The 15,896-nt window shown below is 47.2% G+C and overlaps 1 protein-coding gene across 2 annotated transcripts in view; it reads right to left on the bottom strand.

Annotated features, from left to right (window-relative positions):
• Positions 1-1,454: 1,454 nt before the first annotated feature.
• Positions 1,455-15,896, bottom strand: part of MAML3 (mastermind like transcriptional coactivator 3) — a 440,736-nt gene continuing 426,294 nt past the window's right edge. The window contains exons 3-5 of one of the 2 annotated variants that reach the window (XM_032631834.1): positions 13,763-14,002; positions 9,430-9,511; positions 1,455-4,950 (exon numbers count right to left, since the gene is read on the bottom strand). In XM_032631834.1, the coding sequence (XP_032487725.1) occupies positions 3,956-4,950; positions 9,430-9,511; positions 13,763-14,002 (1,317 nt within the window). In that variant the 3' untranslated portion in view covers positions 1,455-3,955. Of the gene's footprint in view, positions 4,951-9,429; positions 9,515-13,762; positions 14,003-15,896 lie in introns of both variants that reach the window. The other variant, XM_032631833.1, reaches the window with a different exon arrangement.

The following is a 15,896-nucleotide window of genomic DNA, read 5'->3' as shown; positions in this document are numbered from 1 at the left end:
AAACAGGTGTCTGTAGTAACTTGTCCAGAGAACACCAGCATGGAAATACAATGTCCTTAGAACTTAAAATGAAAAATAAGTTAGAAAGATAAAGGACTGATTACACAAACAAGCAGCCCTGCTCTCTTCCAAGGTATTTTTCCTCTCGCACTTTGCAGGATTGGAAGTAGAGGAGGTGTGGCCAAAAATGTCATTAATAAGGAAAAATATCAGGTCATTTGTTTTTTATCCTTTTTCTCTAGATACAACCTTCCTTGAAAAGAACGGTTAAAGGCAGAAGTAGCTCCTTTAATGCTTTCGAATGTGCCTTAACTTTCAGCGATAAAATACCTCCTCCTTACGGGGCAAGTGCCTAGTGACTTCTTGGAAAGATGTTTATTCTCCTTCTTCCCCCGTTATACACTTGCTGCACTGGGACTTTATAAAGGTCAACACGATTATAAATAAGAAACCATTTTAAAGGAGAATGGTATTCCATCCATCCAGTGCAGTGCAGTAAATACGTGGTTTTGCCTCATCAGGACGAGGAGCCCTTCTCAGACTTCATGTTTTTATTCTGTTGTCAGCCTTCCCATCCCCACCCGCGAATCAGTTCATTTTTGATCTCATGTCACTGAGCCCGTATCACTGGGACAAAGCCCAGTGTCACATTGTTTTTTACATGGTGTTATTTGTCAGCTGGTCTGGAACCACAGCCCACCATGGGTAGGGCTGGCCTCTTCTTCCATAGTCAAGTTCATTCTTTCTCTTGGTTTGTACATATCAAAACTCACCTTTGCTTTGGATCTATTTTTGATGATGACCTTATTCTATTCTTGTGGCCTCTTTTTCTGCTTCACCCAGACAGTTTTGAAACATGTTGCTTTACCATGCTTTTTAAAGGTTGATGGGAAGACTTAGGTCAGGTCTTCTAGAAGTGGAGTGGATTCACATGTGTGTGATTTGTCACCGAAGGGCTCCCAGGAGGGGAAACTGAGGGAGTGGGGGAAACAGGGCAGAAAAAGACAGGAAGCCAAGCAAGGGGGCACCTTCTGGCAAAGTCCCAGCCTCTGCCTGATCCTGCAGGGGACCTTGGAACAGAAATGCTATCTCAGGGTTTGTCCAGGCAAGTTAACTGGGCTCTCATGCTCCTGGCAGGTCATTGGCTAATGTCATTCTGGAGGGCTGTAAACTTCTAAGTACATTCAACTCTCTGTGGGTGGTGCTGGCCAGACTCTCTTCTTTTACCTTTGCCACATCTCCTGGGGTGCAAATTTAGAACATTTTAGTAGCGTGGTGGAATTAAAAAGGCTGGGAATGATTGATCTCCACTGTTACTTAAATGTTTAAATAATGATATAAAAATTTTGAGACAAGAACTGCAGTTAATCAGTTAAAACCCAGGCATAATCCGTCTGCTTAACTAAGGCTGGAGCTCCAGGGACAGTCCTAAAATACACTCAACTTTGGATTGGTTCAGATAATGATCTTTTATTTGTTTTTTTCTTTAAAAGTGGTATGTCAACATCACTTCATTTCTACATTTCAGAGTTCTGTACATTTCTTAAAAGGAAATAAGCAATGCTCAATGTACAAAGTAAAAACAGAAAACTAGAAAAATCTGAATCAAATGGAGGAAGTTGCCCGAGGTCATACAGTACAAATTAGTAATATGATGTCATCTGAAGTGCAATACCACTGCTGGATGATGAGTTACGGAATGAAATAAAAATACTCTATTTTAAACAAACAGTATATATATATTTATATGTATATTTTTTACAGATAGTAGACCCAGTGATATCTGTCATATTGTAAAAACTTATTTACAAATAACTTTTTTTTAGACATTACATATACATCAGCACCGTAGTAAAAACAAAAACAAAACAAAACCACCTTGTTAAAATCTACCTCTCTATGTAGTTGGTCCCAGTACTGAGCATTCGGAGGAAGCTTTAAAAAGAGCATGGAGTGGCCCTCCCCCTCCATCAGCCACCTCCAGTTTCTCATCATTTCTTATACATTTCTTTCCTGTACCTTTCAGAAAAAGGTAATTATATATTCTGTGTCTTCTCATTTGTTTACTTTCTTCTGTTTGTTTTTGGTTTTCATCTGTTTCCACTCAAGAGTTTCCCTGGCAGTGTCCCTCCCCACACAGGGAGTTCACAGTCAGCCTGCCCCCCACCACCTCTTCCCAGGGGTGGCCCACTTGTTCTCCATCCTGCCCCTGGCTGAGTAGGGCTATGACCTTGGTACTTGGCGAGCAAGCCAAGGGCAGTGTTTGCCTGCCTGCCGCCTCTCTGTATCCTCTGCCCCAGCTCTTCATTTGAACCCCCTTCCTTCCCAGGACCCGCCGCCAGTGCAGCCAGTCCGGCTCCCGTGGCTGGGCCGGGGCTCTGACGTGGCGAGTTACACGTGAGTGCGCGGAAGCGAGCCTGCCTTTTGGACGCGGAGGGAGGGGGTGGCGGGAGGAAAGCTCACGCCACTCCCACTCACTTAGGACAATGGTTATGCCACGCGGCCTCCAAAACGTGACAGTGGGAGGGGAGGAAAGGACGGATGAGATCAGCTTTACGACGGTGGAGGTTATGGATCCCTTCAGACAGACTTCAGTTGGGGCAGATTTGAGTGAATTACCAAGAGAACGACCGTACAGAACTTCAGGAGTGGATCGCTTTGCCCACAGGAAAGGAACCATACCTGCTTGCTTTCCATTATCAAAATGTGTGAAGTGGAGCAATTGATTTTTCAGTTCCTCGACTTTCAGGGTGTGAGATTTGTCTTTCTGGTGAGTAGGGATGAAGGGCCAGGCTGATTTTAGAGTATCACCCCCTAGGCTTTTCCCAAAGGGAGCCAGAGCCAGCGATGTCCAGGCCAGTCCTCCCTGGTGTCCCAGAAGCATAGAGTGGCCCACTTAGTTCCAGGCAGAGAAAGGAAACTCCAGTGTCACCTTTGCATTTCAGGCATTGTCTAAGTTCTTCTTGCACCTATCTCCCCTCTGCCCGGGCTCCCTAAAGACAAAAGCTTCATTTCTTCTTGGCTACTCTGCAAGGAAGAGCAAGTGCAGACTGGGGTAGAGGCGAGGAGGAATAAGGGCAGGGACTGGGGAGAAAGGCGGCCGTGCTAGCGGACACAGAGCGTCCAGCCGGGGCCTCTCCATCCTCGGCCTCCAGGAGTAGATGGGAACTGCCAAGATGTGTTGGGTCCTGTCGGGTCCTCAGGAGGCTCCAGCTCAACAACTCCCCACAGTGACGGCCACCCCGGTCACCAGCAGAGGGCTGCCCGCCCGGGACTGCCAGGACCCTTCTCCAAGCTCACTCTGTGAGGCAGTCGCTCTAAAATTCCTGAGGGTCATCACGGGCAGGCGACAGGCCTGTAGGATCCTGTGTCTGCCTGTGACATCTCACTGTTCTTTGCACCCACCCTCCAGACCCAGTAGCATGTCTTGAAGCCTGACATCTCTTCGTTAGCCGGAGTTCAGCGCCTTTCTGACGTGTGCTTTTGGCTTGTGCCACCACCCAGCAGGCTCCGTGGGACTCTCAGTCCCGGGCTCTCTCTCCTTCGTGTCTCCAAAGCTACAGCCTCTGGACCAGGCCCAGGAGGGGCTGACGGCCCCCTCAGGTCAGGCAGCAGTCTGTCTTGGCCAGAGCGGCTCTTGCTGGGCCGGACAATCACAGGGGGGGCCGAGCAGAGGGGCTACGGAATCATCTTACCCACCTGTCTCTGGTGCGTCCCCCTCTTTCGCAGCGGGATTCGCAGGGCGTCTGTCTTGATTGCTGTGTGAAAATCAGGTGAAATGAGGCCCAGCGGGGCTGTGGATTGGCACCTGGATCTTCCACTGTCAGCCGGCTGCAGTTTTGCTCAGATTATGCAGGTCAAATAAACAAAAAAACAAGGATGATGCAACATCCTGTTTCTCTTTCACGGTTGAAGCTTTAACCACTAGAGTTGTGGCTGTCGGGGCCCCTCTCGACTAGGGGTTTCCAAACAATTCATCGAGCTCCTGCATCCACTCGTCCCCTGGCCCACCTTTGATGATGGCGTCCACGAGGTCGGCACTGTCTGAGAGGCTGGGGAAGGAGGCCCCAGCTGCGTCGCCACTGTAATTGTATGACATGTCCTGAGGGGGGTTCCGCTCATAGCCTTGGCCCTGGCTGCTCGAGGCAAAGCTGCCACCGGACATCTGCTGCTGTGCCGGGGGCTGGCTGAACGCTGGCATGCCGGGAACACCCTGGCTTAGGCCAGACATGACCATTGGCCTGGCCTGGCTGGTGCCTTGCTGCCCCGGGAGCGGTGGCATCACCTGCCGACCCATGGCAGCCGGGTTGAGGGTTCTCACCGTGCCGGTGTTCGCATCCACCACCTGGCTCAGTCCCTGTGGGAAGTGTTGCTTGGTCAGCCTCGGTTGGCCAGCTTGCAGTGGGTAGCTGGCGCCGTTGTTGAACGATGCTAATTCTCCACTAGTCCTCCCAGGCATCCCCTGTAAGCTCCTCTGTTGCCAGCTCTGTGTTCCCTGCTGGACCGTTCCCATAATGCTTTGCAGCCTCGGTGGGCCCTGGGGCCTGGGCAAGGCCTGGCCTACCGGCCCCTTCATTTGCTGGTGCTGCTGGGTGATGGCCGAGTTCACCAGCATGCTCTGACCAAAACCACTCACCATCCCAACCCCTTGCCCCGAGGTGGGCTGCCTCGGCCCCGGGGCTTGGCTGTGTGGGATACTCATGCCACTTTGGTTTGGGTGCTGCAGCATCTGGGTCATTCCTGTGCTCGTATTGTACATTCCCGGTTGGCTGGTAGGTGGGGTGCTATAAGGTGCCAGTCCCATCTCTGACTGGGCTGCTGCGGCCATTGTCCCTGGGTTCTGGGAGGGTCCCATTCCCATCATGCCTGCGTTCTGTGCCATCAGCCGTGAAGTTCGCATGCTCTGGAGGGCTGTCTGGCTTCTCACGGCTGCTATGTCCTGGGGAGACCCTGCAGGGAGAAAAGGACAGACCTGTTCACTCATCTCTACAAGCAATGTATGGTAACAAGTTGTTGGACTTTTCTTTGGGACTGACAAAATTCTTTTAGATGAAAGGAGCTACTCATAATAAATCCTTAAAAATACCAGAGTATTATTTTTCTGACTGTAACATATGCTGATGGTAAAAAATTTGGAAAATAGTGAAAAGCATAAAGATGAAAATTAAGGTCATTCCCATCGTCCAGAGATGACCACCGCTAACTTACATTAATATATAAATAGACACGTGAAAACTGGGACCATGAAGTACATAGGCTTCTGTAGTTGACTTTTCTATTTGATATACCCTGATATTATTTTTGTTCACATTTCAGAAACAAATCGTTTCTCACCCGTCTTGATATGATGCCATCCTCAACCAATAAGATACCATCTTTTTGGAGGTGAGAGGAAATTCACCTCCTGGGCTAAATTAGGCAGAAATGGCTGATCACTTTGCATATCCTATTTGTGAAGTGGAATATGGTTCAGCAGAGAATACTATCAATAAAGGCCATTAGGCTAATTTCCCCTAAGACTTGAGTAGGATTTGAGAGGTTAAAGGCTATCGCTTCGGCTAAGAAGCTATTTTGACAGATGGGACATTTCTTGGAACCACTCGTAGACTTCCACATGCTCCAGATTCTCTGAATCATAATATGTCGGTGCGAACTGGCCAGCTTCCTGAGTTAGAAAAAGAAATCGTCCTCCTACTTGCTACTTGGCAATGAACTTTATGCATTTCTCCAACAAAGGCCACTCCTTCAAATCAGCAATGACCACTAAGGCAGTTTTAATGACGCTGCTTAAAAGTTGACCAGAATATCAATGCCAAGTCACTCAACCCTAATTAGACATTTGAGTGAGTCCTTCTTTACACGTTTCCGGGAAATTTCTAAACCAGTCAAGAGAATAGAAATGTCACCCTTAGAACCCGTCAATGTCGTCAAGGGCTAGGTGGTGCACAGAAATGGATTTTTCTGTGTCCCTTCTAATGATTAAGTCTATGAAAAAAAAATCATTTTTTTCCTGGACATTTAAAAAAGGTGCAGCATGGGAGCCAATCGATACTATAAGCAAATTTGATCCTACCTGGAACCTGGATGAGAAACCAGATGAGAATAGTGTAACCCTATTAAGCCTGGCACCTTGGCAGATAACTGAAGTGTGTTTTTGTCTTCCTGATTGGGTTATTGATTTCTGGGCAGCAAATATGTCTCCATATTTTCTTTCTTTCTTTAAGAAAGAAAATTATGGGAATTTTGATTATGACAAGGTTTTGTGACTTGAGATCAATATGCTGAATTGAAAAATGAAATGGTTACTGCGGGGAGAGCAGAAGGATCTGGGGGCAGATCCCTAGAAACGTTTCCATTTTTTGTTTTGAGCTTAATTGTATCTAAGTGGAGTTTTAAAAAAAAGTTCCTGATTAAACACTGGATGGTGGTATATATTGCAACTTGCAATCTTGTTATGAAGCTTTGTGACCTTAACAACTAAATTTGTATTGACTACGTGGCCAGCCTGATCAGCTGTGGTGAAATGGGTTATTGAGTTGCTTATAAAAAAATTTAAGGGAAAAATATTGTTGACTCAGAGATTGATTGGATAGACCCAATTTACATAAAACAGGCTGCTGGAAACAGATGAAAGGACTTTTATATTTCGGACATTTTTTGTTGTAACTTAGAACAAATATGTTGCGGGATTAGATACTGACTGGACTAATTTTGTGAATGAGAAATAGTTTCCTTTCTTTAGAGGGCAAAAATGCTGCAGTGCCTCTTAAGAAGTATTGAACCATTAATCCAAGCCAACCTTTATTTTTACTTGGTGTCCATGACTACACTATTGAGATGTAGTTCTTATTAAAAAAAAAAAAAAAAAGGACCTTTTAATATCAGCAGTCAGCACCATATTTTCAACCTAAGAAAAACAAAAAACCTCATATTAATCTGGTTTTATGAACTTGGGTAATTTTAAATATAGAAAGGAAAAAAATTCAAATGCCTTCAAAGAAGTAACGTGTCTTTATCTGACAACTACATATGTTAAACAATGGACTACTTTTTCTTTTTTCTTTTTGTCTAAAACACGTATTACTGTGAGATACTGTAGTCAAATTAATTTTCTTGTCTGTTGGTTAACATCACAACGTCAAAGAAAATTTTCCATATTCAAACAGAGATGGTAACATGCAATTTTTTCCCTAAAAGGGTCTGTGTTCTATTTTCACTCACAAGAAGTCTATATTTATGTAAAATAAGCTTTTCCCCTAGGCATGTAACATTGCCCAGAGACACAGAACTCAGCAAGAGAAAGTTCGTCTTTAAAACCTTTGAAAACTGTAGTGGTCAGTGGACCTGTAGGTCTCAGACAAGTTATTCCTAACAGAACTTCTCTCCAAGGACAATATTTTTTATCTATCAATTTGCTATTTTCCCAGATACATAACATTGTGATATCTAGGATATCAGTAAAATTACATGAAAATACAGAAGAAAAAATTAAAAGTTATCGTATCAACCAGCTTAGGAAACCTAAAATGCCGCTGGTTGTTTAGCCTAAGTGGAGCTAAGTTTTTTAGGTTGATTACCTGTGATTTGGGGTTTTAGAAAAGTTCAAAGAGTAGAACTTTTAAATTGGACCCAAACCATTCAGAATAACTCATAACATAGAGGAGTTACTAAATTTTGGTGGGTCCCTGTATTCCAAAAAATAATACATGAGTTATGAACCCAGAAAACTCAAGGGACACAATACCAGGTTTATCAGACTTAGTGGTTTAAATTAGTTCATAATACAAAGCACCAGTTCCCAAAGTATGGCCCCGGGCCAATAGCAACAGCAACTGTGGGGAAACTGTTAGAGATGCAAATTCTCAGGCCCTGCTCCAGACCTACTGAATCAGAGACTCTGGGGGTGAGGGCGGGCTTCTGTTTTGAACCAGCCGTGCTGGTGATCTGATGCAGGCTCAAGTCTGAGAGCCACAGGTACAAAAGAGGGCTCCGGGTCTGCAACAAAAACTACGCATGTAACAATGACTATTTCCCACTCCTCCCCCCCACTGACCAAGTGAGAAACAGAATTCTTCAAAGAATATTGGCACTAATTTAGTGCACAGAACAAACTCCCTTTGTCCTTCCCTGTGTCGAGTCCAAAGGGATCTGAAGTGATATAAATGTCCCAGGGATGGGAGGGGGTGATAGCGGCTCAAGCCCCAGGGGGTCCCACAGGCAATCTTCAGGGAGATCTGGCCGTGAACATCAGCGGCTTTCAGACTCCTTAAGCCACAACTCACAGTACATACACATGTGGGTTTAGGACAGAAACAAAAGTTGCCCTAATTATGATACACTCCAATCATTTCTATTATTTCGTTAAAAAATGTTGGTTGTGGCCAATCATCTTCGCAACCTACTTGAGTGTTGCAACCCAAAGACTGAAAAAGGCTGCCCTAGATCACAGAAGTTTCACCCACAGTCTATGGAGAAGGGTGACACTTGTGAAATGATCCACAAAGTTTGTATTTATTTATATATATGGATATTTCTGTGCAAGGGGCTTCATAGCTTCTGGCAGATTGTCAAAGCGATAGGTAACATTTGAGAAGTCAGGATGCATTGATCTAGGTCTTCAAAAAGGACAGAGGACAGGAATGAGGATTTCTGCTGCTTCATGACCCCTGTGGCCCCCTGAAAACTCCTGTGGATGAGATTGGGAAGGGTCCTCAGACTCATCCTCCACCCCATACAAGACCCACAGGGGCTCCCACCTCTAGATGGGAGCGATTGATATTTGAGTGGACCTTCTACTTTACAGAGAAATGGCAACGCCGCACACAAACAGTGCACCCATTGCTCCGGGGGCCATGATTCAGGATTTGTGCAAAGGGCCGCAGGATCAAGAAAGTCCAATCAAACTCAAGTTCCTATTTGCCTTCTATGTTCAGCAGAGATTAGTGGTTGCCGAAAGCCAGATTCTTTTACAAGGTTGCTGGAAGTGAGGGCTTTGGTCAGCTGACCTACTGGGATTAGCAAGAAAGATGTGACACGGGATTCCCCCCACTCCTCCCCATGGCCACTGAGATGACGATCCAGACGTAAACAGGGCTGATACTAGGTCAGTCGGCGCCAGTATGTCTTTGCTGGTTGTTAAACCACCAAAATACTTCCGTACCTTTGGTAAAGAACAGCTGCTCCAGTCCCACTCCCACCGCCACCCCGCCCCCGCCCCCGCCCCAGGCCCAGGCCCACCAGGACCTCTTGGGGCCCAGCGACCCAAAGGTTAACGCCTGGGATTCTGATTGGTTGGCATCATCAGTTCTTAAATATTTTTAATATTACCTGGACACAAACACAGCAGCCGTGGCATTGTCACTGGCTCTACATTCACTTACACTTGCCCACTGGAATGGATACAATGGCAGAGGTATGCACCGGCCTCACCTTGAAACTGGGCGACCTGCTGCACTGGGTATGGGTTGCGCGGCCGCTGGAGGTGCTGCCGGGGTAACTGTGGCGGCTGCAGCTGCTGAAACGATAGGACAAGGAGGGCCGGGGGGCGCGGGGTGGGAAGAGGCACACAGTTAGATCTCCTGGCTGTTCTGAGGAAGCGGTTTTCAACACCTGAACTCTGTACTGAAGAATAACACGCATACAGGTCAGGGCACAAGCGTGTAGCATCCGTGCCCCGTGCGACGGATTTTCACAAAGGAACACGCTCATGGGTCGAGACGCAGAATGCTGCTAGAAGCCCCTCCTGCCCGTTCCCAGCCACTGCCCTTCACCTGACCCGTGGGCACACTATCCCAGCCTAGCAACAGGTTAGTTCTATCTGCTTCTGTGCTTCAGAGAAGTGGCCTGAGACAATGTACTTGAGCCTGTTTTCTGGGGGACTGGCTTCTTGCATTCATCGCGTTTGGGAGCTCCATCCACGGTGATGCCTGCAGTGGGGTCCATTCATTCTCACTGTCGAGTAGTATTCCCCCCGTAAGAACATCCCACGATGTCTTTGCCCATGCTACTAGGGGTGGCTGCTTAGGGTGCTTCTGGCTTTCGGCTGTCAGAGCCCCCTCTGCTGCAAACATCCTCGGTGAACATCTGTGGCCTTTCTGCTGTGTGGACCTGCTGGCTTATGAGGGAGGTGTAGCCAGGGAGGCAGTTCTGACTTTGCTTTTCCGACGTCAGCCTGCGTGCTTTCCTCAGCACGGTGGGTACCGAGCTCAAACGGACAAGCAGCTAACTTTTAAGGACCTAAAATAGATGCTTCGGGTATAGGAAGATGGGATTCTCAGGGCCTATAAAAAAAAAAAAGGCTCATTTTATTCCCAGGAAGCCACCCTGCCTGCAAAATACATCTCCACAAGTCAAACATACAGCATTTACTGCCTTGAGGAAACCGCGTGGGGTTCCACGTACACCAGGAGCCAGGAGGCCCGCGTTTTAGTTTTTCTTCTTCCAGTCACGAGGCTTCGGCACTGCCGGCACCGGTACCAATATACAGGGAAGGCTATTATGATCATTATCATGCTGTATGTGAAAAGGGAGAGAAAATAAGAGTGAGGTGGAAGGAGCAAAGAAAGGGGTTTTCGTTCTGGGTCTGCCATCAAGTAGCTGCGTGACCTTCGGCATGTCATCTGACCTCCTCTGCAGCTGTGGAATATGCATCAAGCACCTTTCATCTGCGAGGGCTAGGAAAACAGACAACGAGGGCCCCGCTCTGTACAGTGTTCATTATAAAAATAACACACATTGACCACTTCTTAACACATGTGTTTATCTCTATTTTTTCCTCTTGTTTTTGTTCCTGGGCAGCTCTATAATTTTCTTTTTCTTTCTTTTTCTTGACAAGGCCAGCCAGTACTGGCAACCAAAGAAAAGAAGGGCCTCTGTTCACCCCATCCTGTGGTGTTTTGCTCGAAACCGTTGAAATGAATTAATTGTATAGACATAGCGTAGACAAGAAACCATGCTAATCTTTTAGGCAGCAGTCTAAGAACATTACTGAGAGTAAGGTGAGCATTTAAAAGCTTCTCAGAAGCCAAACTTCCCATATTATGTAAGAATTTAACTGTTCCACTTACAACTGGGCATCAGCCCTGGGGTAGCCTGGGGTGGATTGTCAGTCAGGAGTCAGGGGGCCCAGGTGCCAGTCCTGGCTCTGCCCCTCTCTAGCTCTGCGATCTCTGAACAAAATCATGTAAGCTCCCTGGCCTCAGTCTCCTCGTGTGTAAAACAAAGGGACTTCATGATCCTCAATGTTTCTTTCAGATCCAAAATTCCAGATTCCGTTGAACCTTTGTGAATGGGTGGGATTTGACACGCTCTGTGCTCTTGAGAATAACGCATTAAATGTTAATTCACACCTGCTTTCAACTTGCTCTGTTCTGATTTCTAAGTCCACTGAGAACCATTTGAAAGTTCCCAAAGATATGCAAGATACCCCCAGTCTTTCTGTTTTCCCTCACATGTCCTTTCCGGAAACCCAAGCGTTCCCAGTACGCTGTTGGCAAAATTGAAAGTGTTAGGATGCTTTCACTGCCGCTGCAGGGACCAAGGAAATCAGCTTGGCCACATTCAACCTCAAAAATGTAGGCATCAATAAGCACTTTCCCCAGGTGCAGGTGAGATGCTACATCCCTCTGACTTACTTCTGGGCTAGTCCCACAGGATGGCTGGCACGTGTGGCTGCAGCTCGTACACTACCTTCTGTGACCCCAGGGTCAAGTGGCAGATCCACACCTTGTGCAGTTTCCGAAGGGTTTTACACTTATTACTCATGTTGAGCATCAGGAGGAAGGCTGGGAGATTAGGAAAAGCTTATTTGGCAGATGAGGAGAGAGGTTAGGTGGTTTTTCCAAAATCATACCATAAGCAAAGGATGTGACCCAGAGTGAACTGTTCTTTCCTTGGTCCCTCTTCAGCTCCCGGAACACACAGTACGTTAAGGAATTATACTCTTTTTTTTTTTTTTTTTGCGGTACGCGGGCCTCTCACTGTTGCCGTCTCTCCCGTTGCGGAGCACAGGCTCCGGACGCGCAGGCTCAGCGGCCATGGCTCACGGGCCCAGCCACTCCTCGGCATGTGGGATCCTCCCGGACCAGGGCACGAACCCGTGTCCCCTGCCTCGGCAGGCGGCCTCTCAACCACTGCGCCACCAGGGAAGCCCTATACTCATTTTTTTTTTTGCAGTTTCCCATTTCCTCATCTCTTCTGAGGAGCCCTATGTCTGTCTTTCCATGGTCCCGGGTTCTGAGGGGTCCCGCACTCTCTCACCTCAAGGTCTGTGGGCACCATCCTGTGAAAGCAATGCTCCCGGTCTCCTGCCTTCCCCCTCATTCCCGGGGTTGGCTGACCTTGCCAAGTGGGGACACCCCTGGGCTGGCACAGCTGAGTTTGGCCTGGTTACCCCGACTCCCCTTTGTGTCTTGGTCACAGCACAGACATCAAAGACCATCCCTCCAAGTATCAGGCACACCTGAAATTTCCTGGGATTGGCTGAGGGGCGGATCTGCAAAGCCCAGCTTCCCCTCGGCAGCGCCATTTATCACTGTCTGAGAGATACGAGCATGGCTCCTTGTCACACACCTTATGCAGGGTGAGAGGGATAGAGGTTTGTTTGTACAAGAGCTGCCAGGAAGCTGACTGACCTCAGTAAAAAGGGAGATAATTACACAGCTGTTCAAGAACAAAAGCGAACAAGGGAACATAAGCGAACTGTGCTCAACAGTACAATTTTTCTATTTGGGGGATGACTGGTGTTACTCTGAACTGCTGCCCTTGGTTACTAAGGACCTCGACGTGTCTCGTGGCCTACACAACCTCTCCTATAGATACGGTGGAGGATGCTTAATACATTTCCAAAATTCTGATCCTATTAGAAACATTCTAGAAGGGTAATTGTGGGCCTTGAGCCTTAGATGACAGCCTCACGTCTCCTATAATAGAAGGGTGAGACGTGCTGGATAGGCCCCCACGGGAGGCATCCAGGGACTCCTGGGGAAGTCCTCAGGCCTTTCCCGAGATAACACGAAATCAGGCACGGGAATCTCGAAAAACAAAACACACTGGAACTGAGAGGAGTAGCCTGCGTGGAAGGCTTTCTTTCAAAGCTGGAGGAATTATATATGTCAAGGGTTGTCAAAGACGCCTAAAGCAAAGCTTTCTCTGTGTTAGGCCTTTAACTCAAACATTTCCTGAGCTGTGTTCAAAGCTGCTGGGAATTTTCTCAAGTTTGCACCCTTTCTGTGACCCCGAGTTCAGGTTTCCAGGTAGTTCTGTGGGCCCTATTATTCTGCTATTGTTCCTGTTCCATTGTTCATGACCAATTCTGTAAGAATTCTCCTCAATCCCTCCTTCTGACACTTTCCTCCAAGAAGCAAAGTTCTCTGAATTATTTTCTTTTTTCTTCATGCTGGAAATATCAGAATTTACGAAGCACGTGAGCCAGCCCCCTTCCACCCTCGCCCCCCATGCTGATTCTACAGACCCCTGTACCAGAAGCCACGAGAAAAGAGCCAGACTTGAACTGAAGAACGGTCTCTGGCAATTGGGTCTTCAAATGGATGGCGGAAGCCTGTCTTTTCAGAACGAACTAATTCATTCTAAGAAAAAGCCTAACTAACGGAAAGGTCTACATTCTGCAGGTTCTTCTGTGATCTCAGGAAATGCTGGCTTGTGAATTTCTTGATGAAGGACATGAACTGAGACTCCCTCACAGACACCAGGCACTGAATAAGTGTTTGCCGAACGAATGGATCACGCCATGGGCGTGAGTTACCTGCTCCGCCAGAATCTGCTGCTGCTGCCGCCTCTGCTCCCGCAGGAACTGTTGCTTCTGCTGCCCCATCAGCTGGGCCCGCTGATCAGTGAGCATCTGCTTCATGAGGGCTGCCTGGGGCTGGCTGCCCAGGAAGCTGGGCCCCGCTGGACCAGCTCCGGAGACCATGCCGCCAGAGCCCGGGGGTACGGAGGACTGCATGGGGCCCGTGGTCCGGGGAAGCCCGACCGGATGCTGCTCCTGGAAGGACAGGAAGAGGAGAGAATGCAGCCACTCCACATCTGAAGGAAAGCACAGGGGTTAGGGGGATGGGGTAGGGCCCGGCTTAGGGACCTACGGGATCCCGAGAGGCACACATGACATTTCCATAAAAAGAACCCAGTGGTCCTCAAACCTGGCCTTACCACAGGTGGGATTGGAGAGGCTACAGGGCGACAGTAATAGAGCACGGCTCTGGGAAAATCTGAGACCCGGTCCAGTCTGTTTCTGATGGGACTGGCTAAGGAACAAGAACCGCATTTTCAGCTAGCAATCTGTGCTCCTTCAAGGGAAAGGGACTAAGCCCTCAGGTGGGGCTCATTTTAAGTCCGGAGTGAGGCATCCTCACCTTACCTCTTCATCCTCACTGCCTGCCTGGCTAAAATGCGCTTCTTAGCTAGCAGGAGAGACGTTTACAGAAGACTGCTGGAATTGATTCGTCAGCAGATTGCTATTTGATGAAATTCTAATTAATTGTGACATTTGAAAGCTTTGACATGTGTAAAAAAAAAAATCCTGCTGTGAGAATTGTTGATGGTGAGAATTAGGAGTGTGTTACCCTGACCAAAGATACGAAACCTCCCAACATCTTTAAAGATAGAATTGGGTCTCAGGTGTCTGGGATAACTTAAACGTGGGGGGTTGAATTGGGTCTCTTGATTCTATAATTATGTGTCCGTCAGTCAAATCAAATGATGGCAACTTTTAAGGACTGGTCCTTAAGGAACAGGAGGTCAAGTGTTAGAGAACTCCTCACACACAGCCCAAGCCACTACTCGGAGACTGTACTCAGAGGAGAAGTAACAGCCCGACGGTGTAGACCATTGGGGAAAAACAGCTGATGGGAAAAGTAGGTGTGTGACCGTAAGATGTACTTTCTCGATGCCTTCTTTCCTGTTCGTTCTATCAGGCATAGCTGGTAATGGCAAAGTATTGTCTGAACATTTCACAGAAAGGTTTCTTTTAATTCACTGAAGTTTCAAGTAATTAATCTGAACAAAGAGGAGCTGCGGTCTGAGAGGTACACAAGTTCAATGGGTATACGTGTAAGGACATACAGAGTCATATCATGAGGCACAGTTATGAGACTTAGATCATGAGAAACGAATGTGAGTAACTCTACAGTATTTAAATTTTTGTATCCAGTTAAACTGGATTAAAAAAAATTTCCTCATTGTAAAATCTAGATATTCATTCTTTTTTTCCACACTGGTTATTATTTCCAGTTATAAGGGATGAAGGAAATTAAGACTACAGCGATGTATACAGGCAAGTGGCTACCTTAAACGGATGTGTAGTAGTTATCAAATTTTATTTGCAATGGTATTTCCATCGTTATCAATGCATTCCTTCATTCACGCATGCAACTAGCCTGCTCTGTGAACAACATGAACTTTATCCACCTCTTCTGAGCCATCCTATATGAAAAACAGGGTGCAGTCAAACCGGATTTTAATATTTGTCCTCCTTTTGCTTCGCTACCTCTTCAGTGTTGGTACGGTCAATCACGTGGGCAGTTTCCTCTCAAAACAGAGAGTCGTGTTTGACACAGCTCCTAGAGACGCAGCCCTGCATTGGAGCCCCCGTAGCCTGGGCTTGTTGGACCCCCTTCCCGCTACTGTGTGGAGCTCAGCCATTCACATCCTTCTTTCCAGGTACACCGAAACCCACATCTTCAGGTACTCTTCGTCCCTCCCATCAGCACCCAAAGAAAACAAAACAAGCAAAACAAACAAAAAACCAAACAAAACCCCGTTAGTCCTCTCATCTGGGAAACAACAGCTCAAGAAGTTTTGGTTAATCAGTGCGGTGGCCCAGGCCACACAGTTAGTAAATGGAAGAACCAGAACTTGCAGAACTGGAACACTGAGTTTGA

This window comes from Phocoena sinus, chromosome 5, assembly GCF_008692025.1.
Source record: "Phocoena sinus isolate mPhoSin1 chromosome 5, mPhoSin1.pri, whole genome shotgun sequence".
Classification (NCBI taxonomy): domain Eukaryota; kingdom Metazoa; phylum Chordata; class Mammalia; order Artiodactyla; family Phocoenidae; genus Phocoena; species Phocoena sinus.
Note: the sequence above shows the minus strand (reverse complement) of the source record. Positions and strands in the feature narration are given on the sequence as shown.